We start from the raw sequence: 15661 nt of genomic DNA, 5'->3' as shown, positions 1-15661 counted from the left end.
CTGCATTCGTTATTCGAAAGAATGTAAAATTTAAATGACAATAAAAACTCGGAAGTTACAATATCTGAAACATACAGAATATTATGAACTCAGAGAGATAAGTAAAAGAATACAAAAATCTATTAGGTTGGACAACCAAAAGCATTAAGGTAAACAAATCAAACAAATGATTGAATATAACGGGAGCCTCAAAGTTCTGAGGAGACAATTAACAAATGATAAAAGAGAAATAACTAAATTAAAGGATAAAGATGGAAATATCATCACGAACACACATGAAATGAACTAAAGATAGTAGAAGATTTCTATACAAAATTATACAGAAGTAAACAAAAGCATTAAGAGCAATTACAGCAACAACTAACAAAAAAGTTGGAAAATTCATAAAAAAGATTAATCAACCAAGGATCGGATTTTGTGCCTGATATATCAACTGACGAAATAAGAAACACACTGCAGAAAATAAAAAGAAATAAAGCACCGGGAGAAGATCACATAGTTATAAAAACAGCAAATTCAGGAGGAGGCAGACCTTGATCAAATAAATATAAAGGAACTAATCAACTTATATCTGCACCAAAGTGCAGATTACAACATGGCACAATGTGCTTACCATTTTATTACACAAAAAGCCGGTCCAACAGACCTCGAGTATTAATAACCCAAAAACGTTTTAAACCACCTGTACAAATTATTTACAAGAATAATAACAAATAGACTGGAAACAAAATTATATTTTTATCAACTTAGGGAACAGGTAGGTTTTAGGAAAACCTTTGGCACTAACGACCACGTCCACTGCATAAAAGAATTAATAGAAAAATCCACTGAACACAACCGATCATTGGTCCTGGCTTTCGCAGACGTTCATGAAGCACTCGATACGACAGAAATTAATAGAGCAACGGAGGCGTTGGAAGGAAGTCGTATAGATTATCGATACTTCAAGCCGATCGCTAACGTATATAATAATGCAGCCATGACCGTAAAGCTACACAAAGATGCAAAAAGGTAGTGTTGCCCAAATGCAAGAACAAGACAAGACTTAGACAGTCTTGGTCTTGCGCCAATACACCTGGTCTTGGTCTTGGTCTTGGTATTGCACTCCCGGTCTTGGTCTTGGTCTTGCAGCAAGAGTCTTGCAGCAAGAGTCTTACAAGTCTTGCAGTTACCCATTAGACTATTGCTATTTATTAAACGTTACTTTAGATCTTAGAAAAACAGTACATTTTAAGTACATTTTAAGCTTAAGTTACATTTTAAGCTTGAATTAAGATAGAAATAATAAAGACCAACCAAATTAATAAATGTCTAAACAACTGACGTAGTCTTGAGACTTAGGACATGTGATGAGAGGGCAAAAATACGCATTATTATAACTTATTATGCAAGGCAAAATCCGAGGAAAGCGAAATGTGGGAAGACGAAGAATATCCTGGCTTAAGAACTTAAGGAAATGGTTTGAATGCAGTAGTGCAGAACTTTTTAGAGCGGCAGTCAACAGAGTCCGCATAGCCATAATGATTTCCAACCTTCGATAGAAGATGGGACTTAAAGAAGAAGAAACAACTAACACCGGGTGGGGTTTGAAGCCACGATTTAAGCAATCCGTGCCTATGCTGTAACTAACTCAGCTATCTACCATGCCCCACGGAAGTCAATCTGTTTCTTAATAAACGTTTGCATTTACTAAGCTTACATGTGCTAAAACATGGTTAAAACACAAAAAAAAACAAATTAACGACATAAGCATGCCTGTATTTTAAAGAACATTTTCTGCCTAGAAAGGGATTGATGGACATGATGGGCAAAAAATCCACATACATGTATCAAGGGCACAGATTTTTTAGGTGATAAAATAAAAAACTATATTCCAGTTATTAAAGCAAAATAAATGTTTTTACCAATCTTATCTCTACTTTTATATAAAAAAATAACTTGAAAAAATAAAGAATAGGTAAAAAAGCAATATAATCAAGAGAAGTTATTTTAAATTAAGGAGATACCTACTTAATAAATACCTACCAAAATAAATTAGTAGTTACATAATATATGTAATATTTGTAATTCCTTTTTGTGAAAAGATATTAGATGCTTCCTTAAATTTGACGTGTTTCTGTTGTTTATTTTTATTTCAACCTTTCTATGTAGGAGCAATTTACACAAAGCAATTTGGGATGCATGAATTATTTCGAAAAACTCATCAAATTTTCTTTTAGGTCTTTTAGATCTATAACTCCGACTAGAAATATTTGAATCTTTGTCCCTCATGTCAAATTGTAAACTTGTCACTCCGGGAACAACAAGGATTAGATGAAAAACAATTATTATATTAGAGTAAAACGAAAGCTCAATTGGGAATGAAGTTAAGTGATGTCGAAAAAGTAACTACTATTTATACTACTATGTTACTTTATGTTATGTTATGTTAGTTACTACTATGTTTTTATGTTTAGTTACTTTCGGTATTTTGTTTACGCGGTAGGCGACATTATCTGTTATTAATTTGTCTCATTACTTTTGATTAGCGGCACTCTTTCAGCAAATTTTGTTTAAGAGAATGATCTCATCGCACACTCAGCAGAAACAATTTATAGTCTTAGGCCGATAAGATTTGTTTATTTAGATTCCTGACTAAATTATAATGGGAAAAAATTTAATTATTAAGTGGGTGTCCGTAACAATTATATTTTTTATTAGCTAGGGTGACATATTTAAAAAAATATCGATACGATATTACTGTCGGCGTCGCAATGCAAGATTATTTTTATGATTAGAGGGCGACTATTCTCAAAATATGGACAATTAATTTCAGAGCGAAGAAGTCGTCTGCTGGAAAAGAATGTACAAAATATTTTATTTTTACATTGTAATTATGACCTCTAAGCACGTGTCAAATGTGTTTTTTTAATAAATATTTTGATTCGGTATGTATGTTTATGGTATTGTTTGTAATGCGCATAAGTCCAGTTTTTCAAATTTTTATTACATATTTTTTTGCATCTCATAGAGTCATTAAGCATATACCCGAACTACTATACTCGCTAAAGCCACACTCAGTCCTAACTGCAAGACGTAAGAGTCTCGCAGGCTTAGTCTTGTTCTTGCTTAAATCTTGCATGGTCAGTCTTGGTCTTGCGAAAATTAGGCGGTCTTGGTCTTGGTCTTGCAAGAACGCAAGAACAAGACCAAGACTGCAAGACCTAGACCGACTTTGGGCAACACTATAAAAAGGAATCAGACAAGGAGACATGTTATCTTCCAAATTGTTTCCAACAGTTCTGGAACTTGCTTTTAAAAAATTGATGTGGGACGTCAAATGCTTACTTACTATGCTTACTAAGCTAAATGCTTCCTGTAAGGAAGTTGGTTTGAACATAAATTTTGGAAAGAGACATTATACACGACAAAGCTGGTACCAAGCAAAAATCCAAAATCCGGCTGCAACGCAAGAGATTTTTTTATAAATATAAATACTGAGATCATAAAATCCAAATTGCCAGGGATAAACAAATTTTTAAACTGCAAAGAAGAATCACTTAGCTCTATCAGACATCTTCAAAAGCAGCATACCAAATTATTTGAAAAAGAAGACGTTCCATCAATGTGTGCTTCCAGTTATGACTTACGCCGCCGAAACACTATGCTTAACCCAGTCCACAGAAACCAAATTCAGATTGGCGTAAAGAAGGATGGAGCAGTCGTTACCTGGATGGACTCTCAGAGCCAGGGTTCAAAACGAGTAAATGAGAAGGACAGGCACCACAGATGTCATGAAGCGCATAGCATAGTTGAAGTGGAACTGGGCGGGCCATATAGCCAGAATGAATGACAAGTGGAGGACCGAAAAAATGACATTGTGGAGACCACACGCAGACACAAGAAGCAGACGTAGACCCCGTGAACGCTAGACAGACGATGTCAAAAGAATCTGCAGGAAGCTCGAGACCGACAGAACTGAAAGAAACTAGGAGAGGTCTATGTTCTACATTGAACTCAGAAGGCTATATGATGATGACGAATAGTAAGAACCCAAAAACGTTACGGTCTTTTCTAATAGATTCACCAAGAGTAGGTAAATGGCAACAACGGATCAGGAGGAAGACGGAAATAGTATATTTAATAACATATTTCAAATTAGCAAAGTGAAGATACCCATGATGATTGCCAACATGCGGAAGGATGCATAGGCAACATACCAAAAAGAATGGCGCTGATAGTCTTGGTCCTCACATTTGGACCAGCAGGACGAAACCTAATCAAATCCGATAAACCCTTTTTAATCTATCACCAAAAGAAAAATACTACGTAATACCTTTGGAGCTGTTTATAAAGAAGGAAAATGCAAGCACAGATAGAACTACTTATCAACAATACGTGGAACATTATAGCCCAGGCACTAAAATCTAATATGATAAAAAGAATCACAAACGGGAAACCACTAAGTACCAGAAAACGGGGTAGACTTAAGCTCAGGTGAATACACAATATGACGTAAGATGCTAAGAAGATCGGTGCTTCCAACTGGAAAACTCAAAAATAGAACAGAACAGTGTGCCACGAAAATAAGAAGACCAAGGCATTGTAAGGGCTGTAATACTCCTACTGATGAACATTTACGAGTATTTGATTGGTAATTTGCAGGTAATATCATCCGAAAAAAAGAGGCAAGACTGTATAGGAAAATAATATACTAGTAACTAAGAGAATACAACAGGGCAAGAGGAAGATCCAGATGCGATGGATTCGCGATCCTAAGAAACACACTAGGTAGAGAAGGATGAAAAATAGAACTAAAGAGATACCAGTGAAAAGAAAGATCTCTTTAATCCTCGAAAATTATGGTTGCCATTGACCTTCGTAGGGAATAAAGAAGACCTAGGTTCAATATTTCCCGAAAACACATATTGAGATATATGATAGCCAAATAGCCGAATATCAAATATTGGAAAATAATAATATTCGAATTAACAACTAGTAAAATCGACGACAAAAGAATGGTAATAATAATGTTAGGTTCATATTGTCCTGCACTTTCCGGTTCCCAGTCTCCATTCAAGTCTCTCGGCCCAGTCTACTAGTCGCAGATCTCTCTCTCTTACATTGAGTTATGGACTCCTTTAAGCTAGGTATTTCTTTTGTTCTTCCGTTTTTTCGCTCAGGTGGTTTCCCATCTAATATTATTTTCGTTAGGAAATGGTGGGTCATTCTCTGTATATATCCATACCAAATAAGCTATTTTTACTGTCTTTCTTGTATGATGGTGGCTGTTCTGTTCATGATTTGTCTAATTCTTTTATTAGTTACGTGTATCATTCAGGATATACCGTTGCCAGGTTTCACATCCATAAAGTACAACGCTTGTAAAAATACTATTATACACCTGTATCTTTTTCTGTCGAAAGATAATTTTAGACCAAAGTACTGAGTTCAGTATGCCTATTATTTTTCTCCTTGTATAATTTCTTCTTCGATGTGTATTTCAATTCCATTTCTGTCGATCTTTGTCCCCAAATAGATATATTCGGAACATGATGAAATTACCTTTCCATCTTCTAAGTTAAATTTATCGTTTTCGACTCCTCCCACGCACATGTATTTCCTTTTTGGTTAAATTCATTCAGACTCCATCGCTCGTATTCTTTTATTAATCGCTTTGTCATCAGCTGTAGATCTAGGTTGTTTCCTCCCTATACCCATTCCAGAACATGATCTCCTTTATTTCTTCAGTGTCTCATTCAGGTAGATTATAAAGAGTGTTTTTGTATTTGGAGAACTGGTTTATTTTTGATTGAAAAGAATAGTAAGAAGAAAAACTTTGTTGGTTTGAGAAGAAAGATTGTCAAAATTAAAATAAAACATTGTGTTCCATATATCTTATTTTTTGGAGTTCTTATTAACGTTCTAACCTTTCAATTATATGTCAAGAAATACATGATGAACAAATAAATGCTGTATTATTATTTACCTCAATCCTCAATTTGTATCTCCTCATTTTTTAATTGTTTTTTTTTTATTTAATTTAACTGATTCCAAAAACAGGCACTTGATGATAGAAAACACAAGACAAACTATAGACACAACGCGACGTAGAAAATCCGGTATCTCAGAAGCAACTACATGCGGAAGCATAAAACGTTGATAACATATAGGTACAGTGCACCTTTCTTATCATGATAATAAAAGTATTTTAAACAATGACAAATCTAATTAAATTGTATGTGAGTTCTACATTTTTATCTAATATTGTTTTATATACAAAGGCGTTCAAATATTTTATTAAATAATTAAGGTCCCATTAAATAACATCACTATCTCAAGAATGAAAAACTGTTCAAGGTCAACTATTATTAAAAATTAAGATATCTAATGAAATGAAATGTTTTTTATTTGATTTAACATAATTACAAATTCGACAAAGATAAACATTGGAAATATGACTAGTTCCAACTTGGGCGCACTGCAAAAAAAATTCTCTAGTGATTAGGCAGCACTTCCTTTTTATATTTTTAATTAAGGACCGGACAAAACCTGTCTGTCTGTCTGTGCAATAACTCTTAAAGGAAAATATGTGGACTCTTTAAACCTAGTACATAATTTCCTCTTGATCCAAGCAAAATCTATTGAAATAAAAAGGGGAGGACGTAAAGACTTGGAATTAAAGATATAGTACCAATGGGACATTAAAACCTTTAAACCCTGCCCAAGTATTAGAGTACCTAAGTAAAATTAATTTTATTATAATTTTTGAAATTTTAAAGATTTAGCGCCGGTCCTCCATTTACTTTCCTAAAATTCTATTAGGCTCGGCACAGCGTATGTTTTGTTCAGTTGCTCCCGATACACCACGCTACATAGACGTGTTGGAGTACAGTAGTACCCCTGGGTAGGACAAGTGTAACAAATTGTGATTATAATTTAGACGTTTGAATAAATGTTTCCGGTAAGTTATATTATTTCATAATCCCAGTTATATGTTGATAACAATTATTGTAGATTTTACATACTCACTTAGACGTATTTTTATAGAATAAAATTATGGATGCTCCAAATTCTAGTACTAGTTGGGGCCAAGGACAGAAGTGGCAATCAAAGTATTTGAAACAACATGAGTTCCATTGTTTGGAACGATTTGAAAAAAAAAACGGAAGATATCGATAAAGCGGAAAATGATGGTTAAAATAAAAGTCGAGTGAAAGATTCTGGATACGTGGTAAACGTTGTTAGTGTACCTACAGGACTACGGTAAAAACAAATTAAAATGGAGTGTTGTGAGGCCCATCAATCGTACTAGACGCGCTGCAAAAATATTGTAGTTCATCTACCAGGGAATAAAAATGAACCTCGATATAAGTCAGGGTATGAAGCATTCTGTTTATTTTTTAACGATGACATTATATAACAGATACAAGATTAAAAAAACAAAGAAATAGATAGACAGCATCCTCAGTATAACAGTGAGCGTGAGCGGGTGGGAGACCAAGCAGAGTTGGTGAATGCTGCCGTATTACCCATTTTTACCAAACATACTACCGTAATCGAATTGAAGACACTATTTGGGCTCTAAATATTGGTAGCAGTTCTGAACACGAATCATGTCACAATAAACAAATTATTTTGATAGGTATTCAGGTGTAAACTATTTTCGCTATACGATGCCCCAAGCCCGATTTGAGTATCTGACTAACTGCTTAAGATTTGAGGATCGCAATAGCAGGGAAGAAAGAAATAAATTAGATCGCTTAGCCCCTATTAAAGCTCTCTTTGATCATTTACTTCAGAGAAGTCAGGATTTATAAGTCCCATCCGAATATTGCACTGTGGACGAGCAGCTATTTGCAGTCAGAAGAAACTATCCGTTTAAGCTGTGCATTCCGTCAAAGTCTGATAAATATGGCATTAAAATTGTAATGATGTATGACGCAAAAATATTTTATATGATAGATGCCAAGGTTTACACTGGAAAAGGTTCAACTCCTGGAGGTATACCCGTTGCAGAATATTATTCAGTTGAAATGATCAAGCCCATCCACGGCACAAACAGAAACTGTACATTTGATAACTGGTTCACTTCTATTCAGATCAAAAGTTCATATCAAAAGTTGTTAACAGAACATCGGAGGACAATTGTAGGTACTATGAAAGTGAATAAAGCTGAAATACAAAGCTAAAACTAAAAAACTGTTATATTGCTATCCAGCATGCATGAGGAAACGGATAAAAATAACAGTGTTCAATTTCCCGAGGTAATACAGTTCTACAACAGCACAAAAGAGAGGGTTGATAGTATACACAAGCTTTGGCACCAATACTACGTATCAAGGAGAACCCTTCGTTAAAAAGTTTAGCTTTGTCACTCGTGCAGCCCTATATTAGAGAAAGATTGACTTGGCGAATTTTACCAGTATATCTTCACGAAGCTATCAAGGGTATTTTGAAGGAAAGTGAATTCACCCTTGCAGAACATCAAGTTAAAGTTTGCCCAGGATGTTCTGAGAAACAATAATGCTCACAGAGTTATTAAAATTCGTTAGTTATATTTGTGTTAAAAAGTTTTTTTTAATAAATTCGTTCAAACATTATTTGACATTTTGACTTGAAAGTGCAAGTTTAAATATGTGTAGGGTTTAAAGGATATTACAGGGTATGTATTGCAAAAAGTATTCGTCTGATGTGGAATTGCACCAAATCCAAAGACGTCCAAATTTCTGATATTCTGATTTAAACAGGTTGGTTTGATGTCGGGTAGTTCGATAGCTTTTTCTATCGGTTTATTCTCACCATTTTTTTAAGTTTTGGTTTACACTGCTATTTCTTTTCATGTTTTTCTGACGTAAGCATTTCTGTTCTAATGCGCTACTGTAATAATAAATGATATTTATAATCATGTGCCTTTTAGGCTTAGTGCGCAACTGACGGTATATTAAAATACATTTTATTTCATTATATGATTATAATAACTAACAATTAACTCAAGAAGATTAACATTATTCAAGAAGAAAAAAACCGAGTACCTACTATATTCCTGAGATGCTAACTGTGCAAAAAATGTATATTGTATAACTCGGTGTCAAGTCTTCTTATAAAGTATATTAAAAAATATTCCATACCGAATTGAATCTTAAATTTGGCTTACCGAGAAGTGGTACTTGCGATCGGTATCAAAGTAAACTATTAGTGAGTTGTGACGATCCATACGACTTGACAAAGAACTCTACTCAAGGGAAGCTGAGATCTTTTATGAACTCAAAAGAAAATATAAACTAAAAGCACGTGCTGATCCAGAGACCAGAAGACAGTTGCTTGTCCTTTGACTATATGGAGTTTTCTATACTAGGCAGATATGGTGCACAATAATGAAAATAATACTACAGCTATGTTCTATTACGATGAAACCATTGGAAGAAAAGTACAAAATATAAGTATTAATTGTTGTTCCAATATTTACAATCTAGTAAGGTACCTGCTTGTCCATGGTTTACACATGTTTGACACTACCACACATGTATTTCCTATTCGAGGCCATTCATTTTTAAGTTGCGATCAAGATTTTTCATTGATTGAAAATAATAAAAAATTTAAAACCGTCAAAACGCCTAAATAATGGAAAACGTTATCAAGGATGCGAAGAGCAAACCATCACCATTTTTACATCAGTTCGGCCTCTAGTGAAAATCAAAACCGCACATATGTTCGTATATTCAGTTGATGAACCTGGCATTCTTTTAGTAACACAGACTTATACAGATAGCTGGGAAAAACCCCTTATAAGAAACAAACGTGGTATATCGAAAGAGTTTCAATTTAAACCGTTAATTAGTATGCGTTGTGATATTCCACAGGGAAAAAAACCTTAAAGATTTAACCCTATATTTGAAAAAAAAACACAGGCTCAAAACTTTTGTAACCAACTGCTCACAGAATCTGGTCATCAGTCTAAAAGGATTAACGATTTAGACGATAACAGCAGTGGTGTAAGTGATGAAGACTAAATATGTTGTATACATTTCAAATAGAAGTTTTCGTTTATTTTTCATTTTAGTTTGATACTATAAATATCCTTTTTCCTATACGTTAATGAAAATTTTCTGCAAAAACCCAGTATGTCGAATGAGAAAATAAGCTTTGTAAGAAAACCAAAGGAAAGAAGAATGTTATTTATATTGACAAATGTGTGTAATCATCAAAACAATAAATCACTAATTTGAGAATTTCAGAATTTTCTTCAATTTTGCAATTCACGACAAATTTTCACGGTTTTTACAAAAAACGCCTCTATTAACACCCAATGTTATAGCTAGTTACTTCACTGTTATACATCGGTTATTGTATTGTTACAACGGTATTGAAAATGTTTATTTAAATGCTTATTGAATAAGTTTATTTTATAGGCTTTAGAGTTCAATGTTACTTAAATTGTCACTGATTTCTGAAATTAACCATTTTAAAAAAGTAATTTCGATCTTGTGACTTAGTTTTTAATCCATGACAGTATGATAATATTAGAAATAAATATTAAATGTAAAAATTCTTAGTAAGAATAAAATATTCCAAATACCTTTTCCTCGGTACAATTAACTTATCCAAATCTCGGTTATAGAAATCTGTTAAACCTTATATGTAGGGCCGCAATAACGACTTCCGAACTTCGACAATTGGTAGCGGCCATATTGTTGAAGCTATATCTGTCAATTGGATATCATTTATTTAGTCTGTTTTGCCAAATAACCATGGATATAGCGTACAATAATACGTACAAATGACAAAACTGTTTTATCTGCAAGATTGCAAGATCTGCAAGCTTTACAAATACTGCATCTATTTATAAGAATATGTATAAGAATCCGAGGCATTCGATTTCACGTCTCTCACAAAAAATCAATTTTTCACAGACCACAACTTGGCAAATTTTGCGTCGTGATATCGCCTGCATCCATATAAAATTCAACTGACCCAGGAACGGAAGATAAACGACCATAGACAACGACGGGCTCTAAAGTAGGTGGAAACTGACCCTTACTTTCATCAAAAATCATCTTCGGCGATCGGGCCTATTTTTGGATGAAAGGGTACACCAAAAACAGATTTGTCGAATTTGGGATAATAAAAATCCAGACGAGATCCAAGAGATTCCAATGCCTCTAGATAATGGCACTGCTTGTTGTGAATTTTGGGCTGATGGCGTCGACAGTCCATATTTATTTAGTCCAGGTTATCACCGGCAAGTCCTTTTTAATTGAATTGGATCATATAGACACCAACGACTTGTGTTCTGTTGTTAGATGGCGTTATGCGTATAACCACAGCGAACCCATAACAAGCCCCAGCTAACCTAACCCATGTCATCGGTCAGCGAAACGGCTAGCGGACATATATACTACCATCGGTAGCCATTTCAGAAGAATAAACAATTTTGAGTGTTTAGACTCGATGACTCTATGTTTTGGCATTTTTACGAAAGTTAGAAAACAGATAAGACTATAACATATTATATTTCTAAGACAGAAATTTTTATTTTACAGAGATATTACAGATACAGCAAAGTTTTGTCGTTTTACAGAATAATATCTGTTATATTCTCATGTTACGCCAGTGCTCTGCCCTATTCTTTTGTCGCTTTTTCGAGAAAAAGCATTGGGATTTAAAAATCCCTATAGTGGCTTGTTGGGTCTGATGGCACTTAATTCCCCTCTCGCGAAGAGATTACATAAATAATCCAGTGTGGTTGTGCAAACTCAATTATCGACGTTTTATTCATTTTTCTATCTTATAACTACTAGTGGAGAACAGAGGGGGCCATTTCTATAGAGCAGAAAAACTTTGATCAGTTACGCATAAAAATTGACAAACCTGTCTACGTTTTTCTTTATTATTAGTTAAAACATGAGATTAGAATGCTATTCTGAAGCTGTTTACTTTTAGCAACTAAAATTTTTATAAACTGATATTAAAAATAAGCCTCAAACTAAATTTAGGTGTTGATGCTAAATGAGCAAAATTTGAAATGAGAAATACTCACAACTTAATTATTATTTTTTTATACAACCCATATAAAAAATTAATGTCACAATGATCATCAAATTATTTAAAAAATAGTGACAACTAAATAGTCGGACAGTATAAACTAACCTCTAAAAACCAAACAAGATAAAGCAAGTAAGCTGCGAAAACAATACAGCCAGACACTCCAACACACGTCACTATATTCTATTATTATTAACTGTATTATTTTAATAAACTAATGTGTGGTATCTTTACAAAAGCAAAAATTCGTGAGTTGGTAATTAAAAATTATTACTGTAAAAACAATCGTGAAGTGGCAGATAAACTTAATATTGCTAAAACTACTGTGTGAAATATCACTAAGCTTTATAGGGAAATAGAAAGTATCTAAGATGAAGAAGGTAAAAGCCCAGTCCACCAAAACTAGTTTCTGATAAAAGTAAAAGAATATTAGTGAAAGTGTGCAAAAAAATCAAAGAAATACTCTAAGGCAAGTTACAGCTAAATAAAATCATAAAAACTGCCTCACTAAATACCTTTAATTTTGGCGATTTACACTCCCACAAAGTGTAAATATTGCTTTGTCGGAAAAACATATCTTGTTTACAGAGTTCTCGTCAGTTACAACTTTATTCATCATTACCTCATTAAACTGTAATCTACAGTTGTAGTCATCTTCGTTCAATTCTTTCAACTGGAATTTGTAAGGTTTAAATCAATTCTTGTGTAATACATGCAAGTTTAAAGAAAGACCTATATTATGTATTTGTACAGCTCTGCGAAAAGATGTGAGGATCACAGACTCATTAGCCTGATGAGTCATACTACATCAAAGATTATACAAAAAATGTGAATGGGATATCAGTGACTCCCAGTTCGGGTTTAGGCAAGGTTTAGGAACACGAGAAGCAATAGTAGCAACACAGGTGCTGGTCCAAAATTGTTACGATCAGAAGAAGGATGTGTTCCTATGCTTTTTAGATTACCAAAAAGCGTTTGATCGTGTCCAACACCACAAGTTAATGCAGATCCTCAAGAAAGTTGATATAGACCAAAAAGACATAAGATGCATTGAAAACTTGTACTGGCATCAAACGGCACAGTTAAAAATAGACAATTCTATACCCAAACCCATACATATAAGAAGGGGCGTTCGACAGGGATGTGTGCTTTCCCCTCTTTTATTTAACATTTATTCGGAAGCCATATTTCAAGAGTCTTTAGAGGATGCAAAGATGGGAATCAAAGTGAATGGAGTATTGATCAACAACATACGATATGCTGATGATGGTGTCTTAATTTGTGACAACATAGTCGATCTTCAACAACTTGTCACTATAATCGGAGAATACAGTAAGCGAATGGGATTAGAGATTAATAACAAAAAAACCAAATTCATGATCATCTCCAGAAACTTGGATGCACTTGAAAACTCCACCATAACACTGAATACTAAGTCCATTGAAAGAGTGAGTAAATTTAAATACCTGAGATCGTGGCTTTTTGAAGACTGGGCATCGGACAGGAAAGTAAAATGTCGCATTGAGCAAGCTCGACAAGCTTTCGTAAAATTCAAGAAGGTACTGACTTGTTCAGAGTTCGATCTTCAACTGAGACTAAGGTTTACTAAGTGCTACGTGTGGTCAGTGCTGCTATATGGCGTAGAGGACTGGACACTCAAAACGAGGGATATAAACAGATTAGAAGCTTTCGAAATGTGGCTCTATCGCCGTATCCTAAAAATACCATGGACAGGAAAATCACAAATATAGATGTCCTTAAAAGAATAAACCAAGAACGCCAACTTTTCGAAACCATCAAGAAAAGGAAAACGGCGTATCTAGGTCACATCATGCGAAATGAAAAATACCAGTTCCTCCAACTTATAATCGAGGGTAAAATTGAAGGCAAGAGAGGAATGGGACGCAAGAAAATGTCCTGGCTCCGAAACATAAGGCAATGGACAGGGATTAACGACATACAATCTCTGATACATACTGCAAGAAATAGAGAATTAATGGAAAATGTGATCGCTAACATCCATTAGTGGATTTGCATCTGAAGAAGAAAGAGACAGCTCTGCGTGAGGATGTATTTAGTATGTAATTTATAACAGTTTTTGGTCTAGCTGTTCGAATGCCATCTTTTTTTCGTCCAGTTTCCTCAAAGTGCTTTACAACTTTTGGTACTGTCGCCTTATGGATAGCAGAGTGGTTTGAAAGAGTATCGTTGAATAAGTTGGCTATTTCATTATAAGATCTTATTATATCGCCGTAGCCCCTCATCATGGAAACAGTAATTCGCTCTTTTTCATTAAAAACCATGTTTAAAATAGAGCTTTTAAAAGCACATAAAACAACTGTCAGCTTTAGTTATGAATACAATTTATTTTACAAAAATTTTTAATAAATGTCAAGCTAATGATACTTTTATGAATTAATGTCAAAATCACAGCATTCTATACTCACTGAATTACTTCAAAACTATTTGCACTGAGAAGTTTTATTTATTTCAGACCTTTGTGACTAGATAAAATACAAGTATTATATTTGGTTGCACTCATATTGAAGTAAAGATTAAAATAATAATGTAATATACAGAGTGTTGTAATAAAAATACCAAAGCGAATAATGATAATGATATCAGAAACATAGTAAATCTGGCAACATTGCAAGTATCACATTTGAAATCTCCATATTCCAGAATAGGCCTATCCCAATTTTTATACAATTCGGACCATTTATTTAAGAGATAATTAAGCGTTTCCAGACTTTTGGATCACTTTGTACATACAGGAGGGGGTTAGACTACGGTCAAAATATACGTATGGCACAACAATGAGATAGACGTTTTTTATGTTCGTCAATAACAACAAAACAACAAAACAATAATTGTATTCAGTGTTTATTAAAATAAATTTTTATCAGTCAAATCAATGTTTATAGTTTACAAAAATATATCATATTTTTATGGAAATTAACATATACCTTTAAGATAATAAAATTAAGTATGTTTAGAACTGTCTAAATTACTACTTCACTGATTGAATTTTTAAAACGAAATCGATGAACTCTTAAGCAAATATTCTATTCTCAGGGGCCATATAAAGAAAGCCGAGGTGTAAAGGAATAAGGATACTGGCTGATTAAATCACGTAATGTAAATGTCTTAAGTAGCTATAAAATAGTAAAGTACCTTATATACAAAAGATTTTAATACCCTGTCAGTTTAAAGACGTAGTAATGGCCACTTCCCTCAACGACGCATAGAAAAGAACGAAATAGCAAATGGAATGAAATCTCGGGCGAATTACATCCCGGAGGGGTCCTAATCTCGCAAACTGTCAAATGAGGCACGAACTGTTTAAGTGCTCACCTATCTGATCAGTGCATTCTACGTTAAATCCACACTACATATCAATCTGTATGGACTAATAGGATTAGTTTTACTGTGTGGTCAAGCAATCAGCGACCGTTTTGGGAGGATCTGATAAAAAATATTACCATCGGTGACGAGATTAAAATCCTGTTTTATAGTACAGACTTAACCAGATTTGAATGGCTTGGCGTATATAAAGAAGGTGTATATATTTAATGGATATAAACGACTAAAGAGTGATGTCAGAAGCAATTTTTTTTTAAATATCGATACACTCCTT

General features: G+C 33.9%; 1 protein-coding gene across 2 annotated transcripts in view; it reads right to left on the bottom strand.

Annotated features, from left to right (window-relative positions):
* Positions 1 to 15661, bottom strand: part of LOC140443448 (protein-L-histidine N-pros-methyltransferase) — a 772543-nt gene that overhangs the window by 691389 nt on the left and 65493 nt on the right. The window contains exon 1 of one of the 2 annotated variants that reach the window (XM_072534712.1): positions 5969 to 6111. The exons of the other annotated variant lie outside the window; for it this stretch is intronic. Within the exon in view, the coding sequence (XP_072390813.1) occupies positions 5969 to 5995 (27 nt within the window). The 5' untranslated portion in view covers positions 5996 to 6111. Of the gene's footprint in view, positions 1 to 5968; positions 6112 to 15661 lie in introns of those variants that run through there. 2 annotated transcript variants of the gene reach the window in all.

The sequence above is a fragment of the Diabrotica undecimpunctata genome, chromosome 6 (assembly GCF_040954645.1).
Source record: "Diabrotica undecimpunctata isolate CICGRU chromosome 6, icDiaUnde3, whole genome shotgun sequence".
Classification (NCBI taxonomy): domain Eukaryota; kingdom Metazoa; phylum Arthropoda; class Insecta; order Coleoptera; family Chrysomelidae; genus Diabrotica; species Diabrotica undecimpunctata.
The sequence above is the reverse complement of the archived record's forward strand: the minus strand, read 5'-3'. Positions and strand labels throughout refer to the sequence as shown.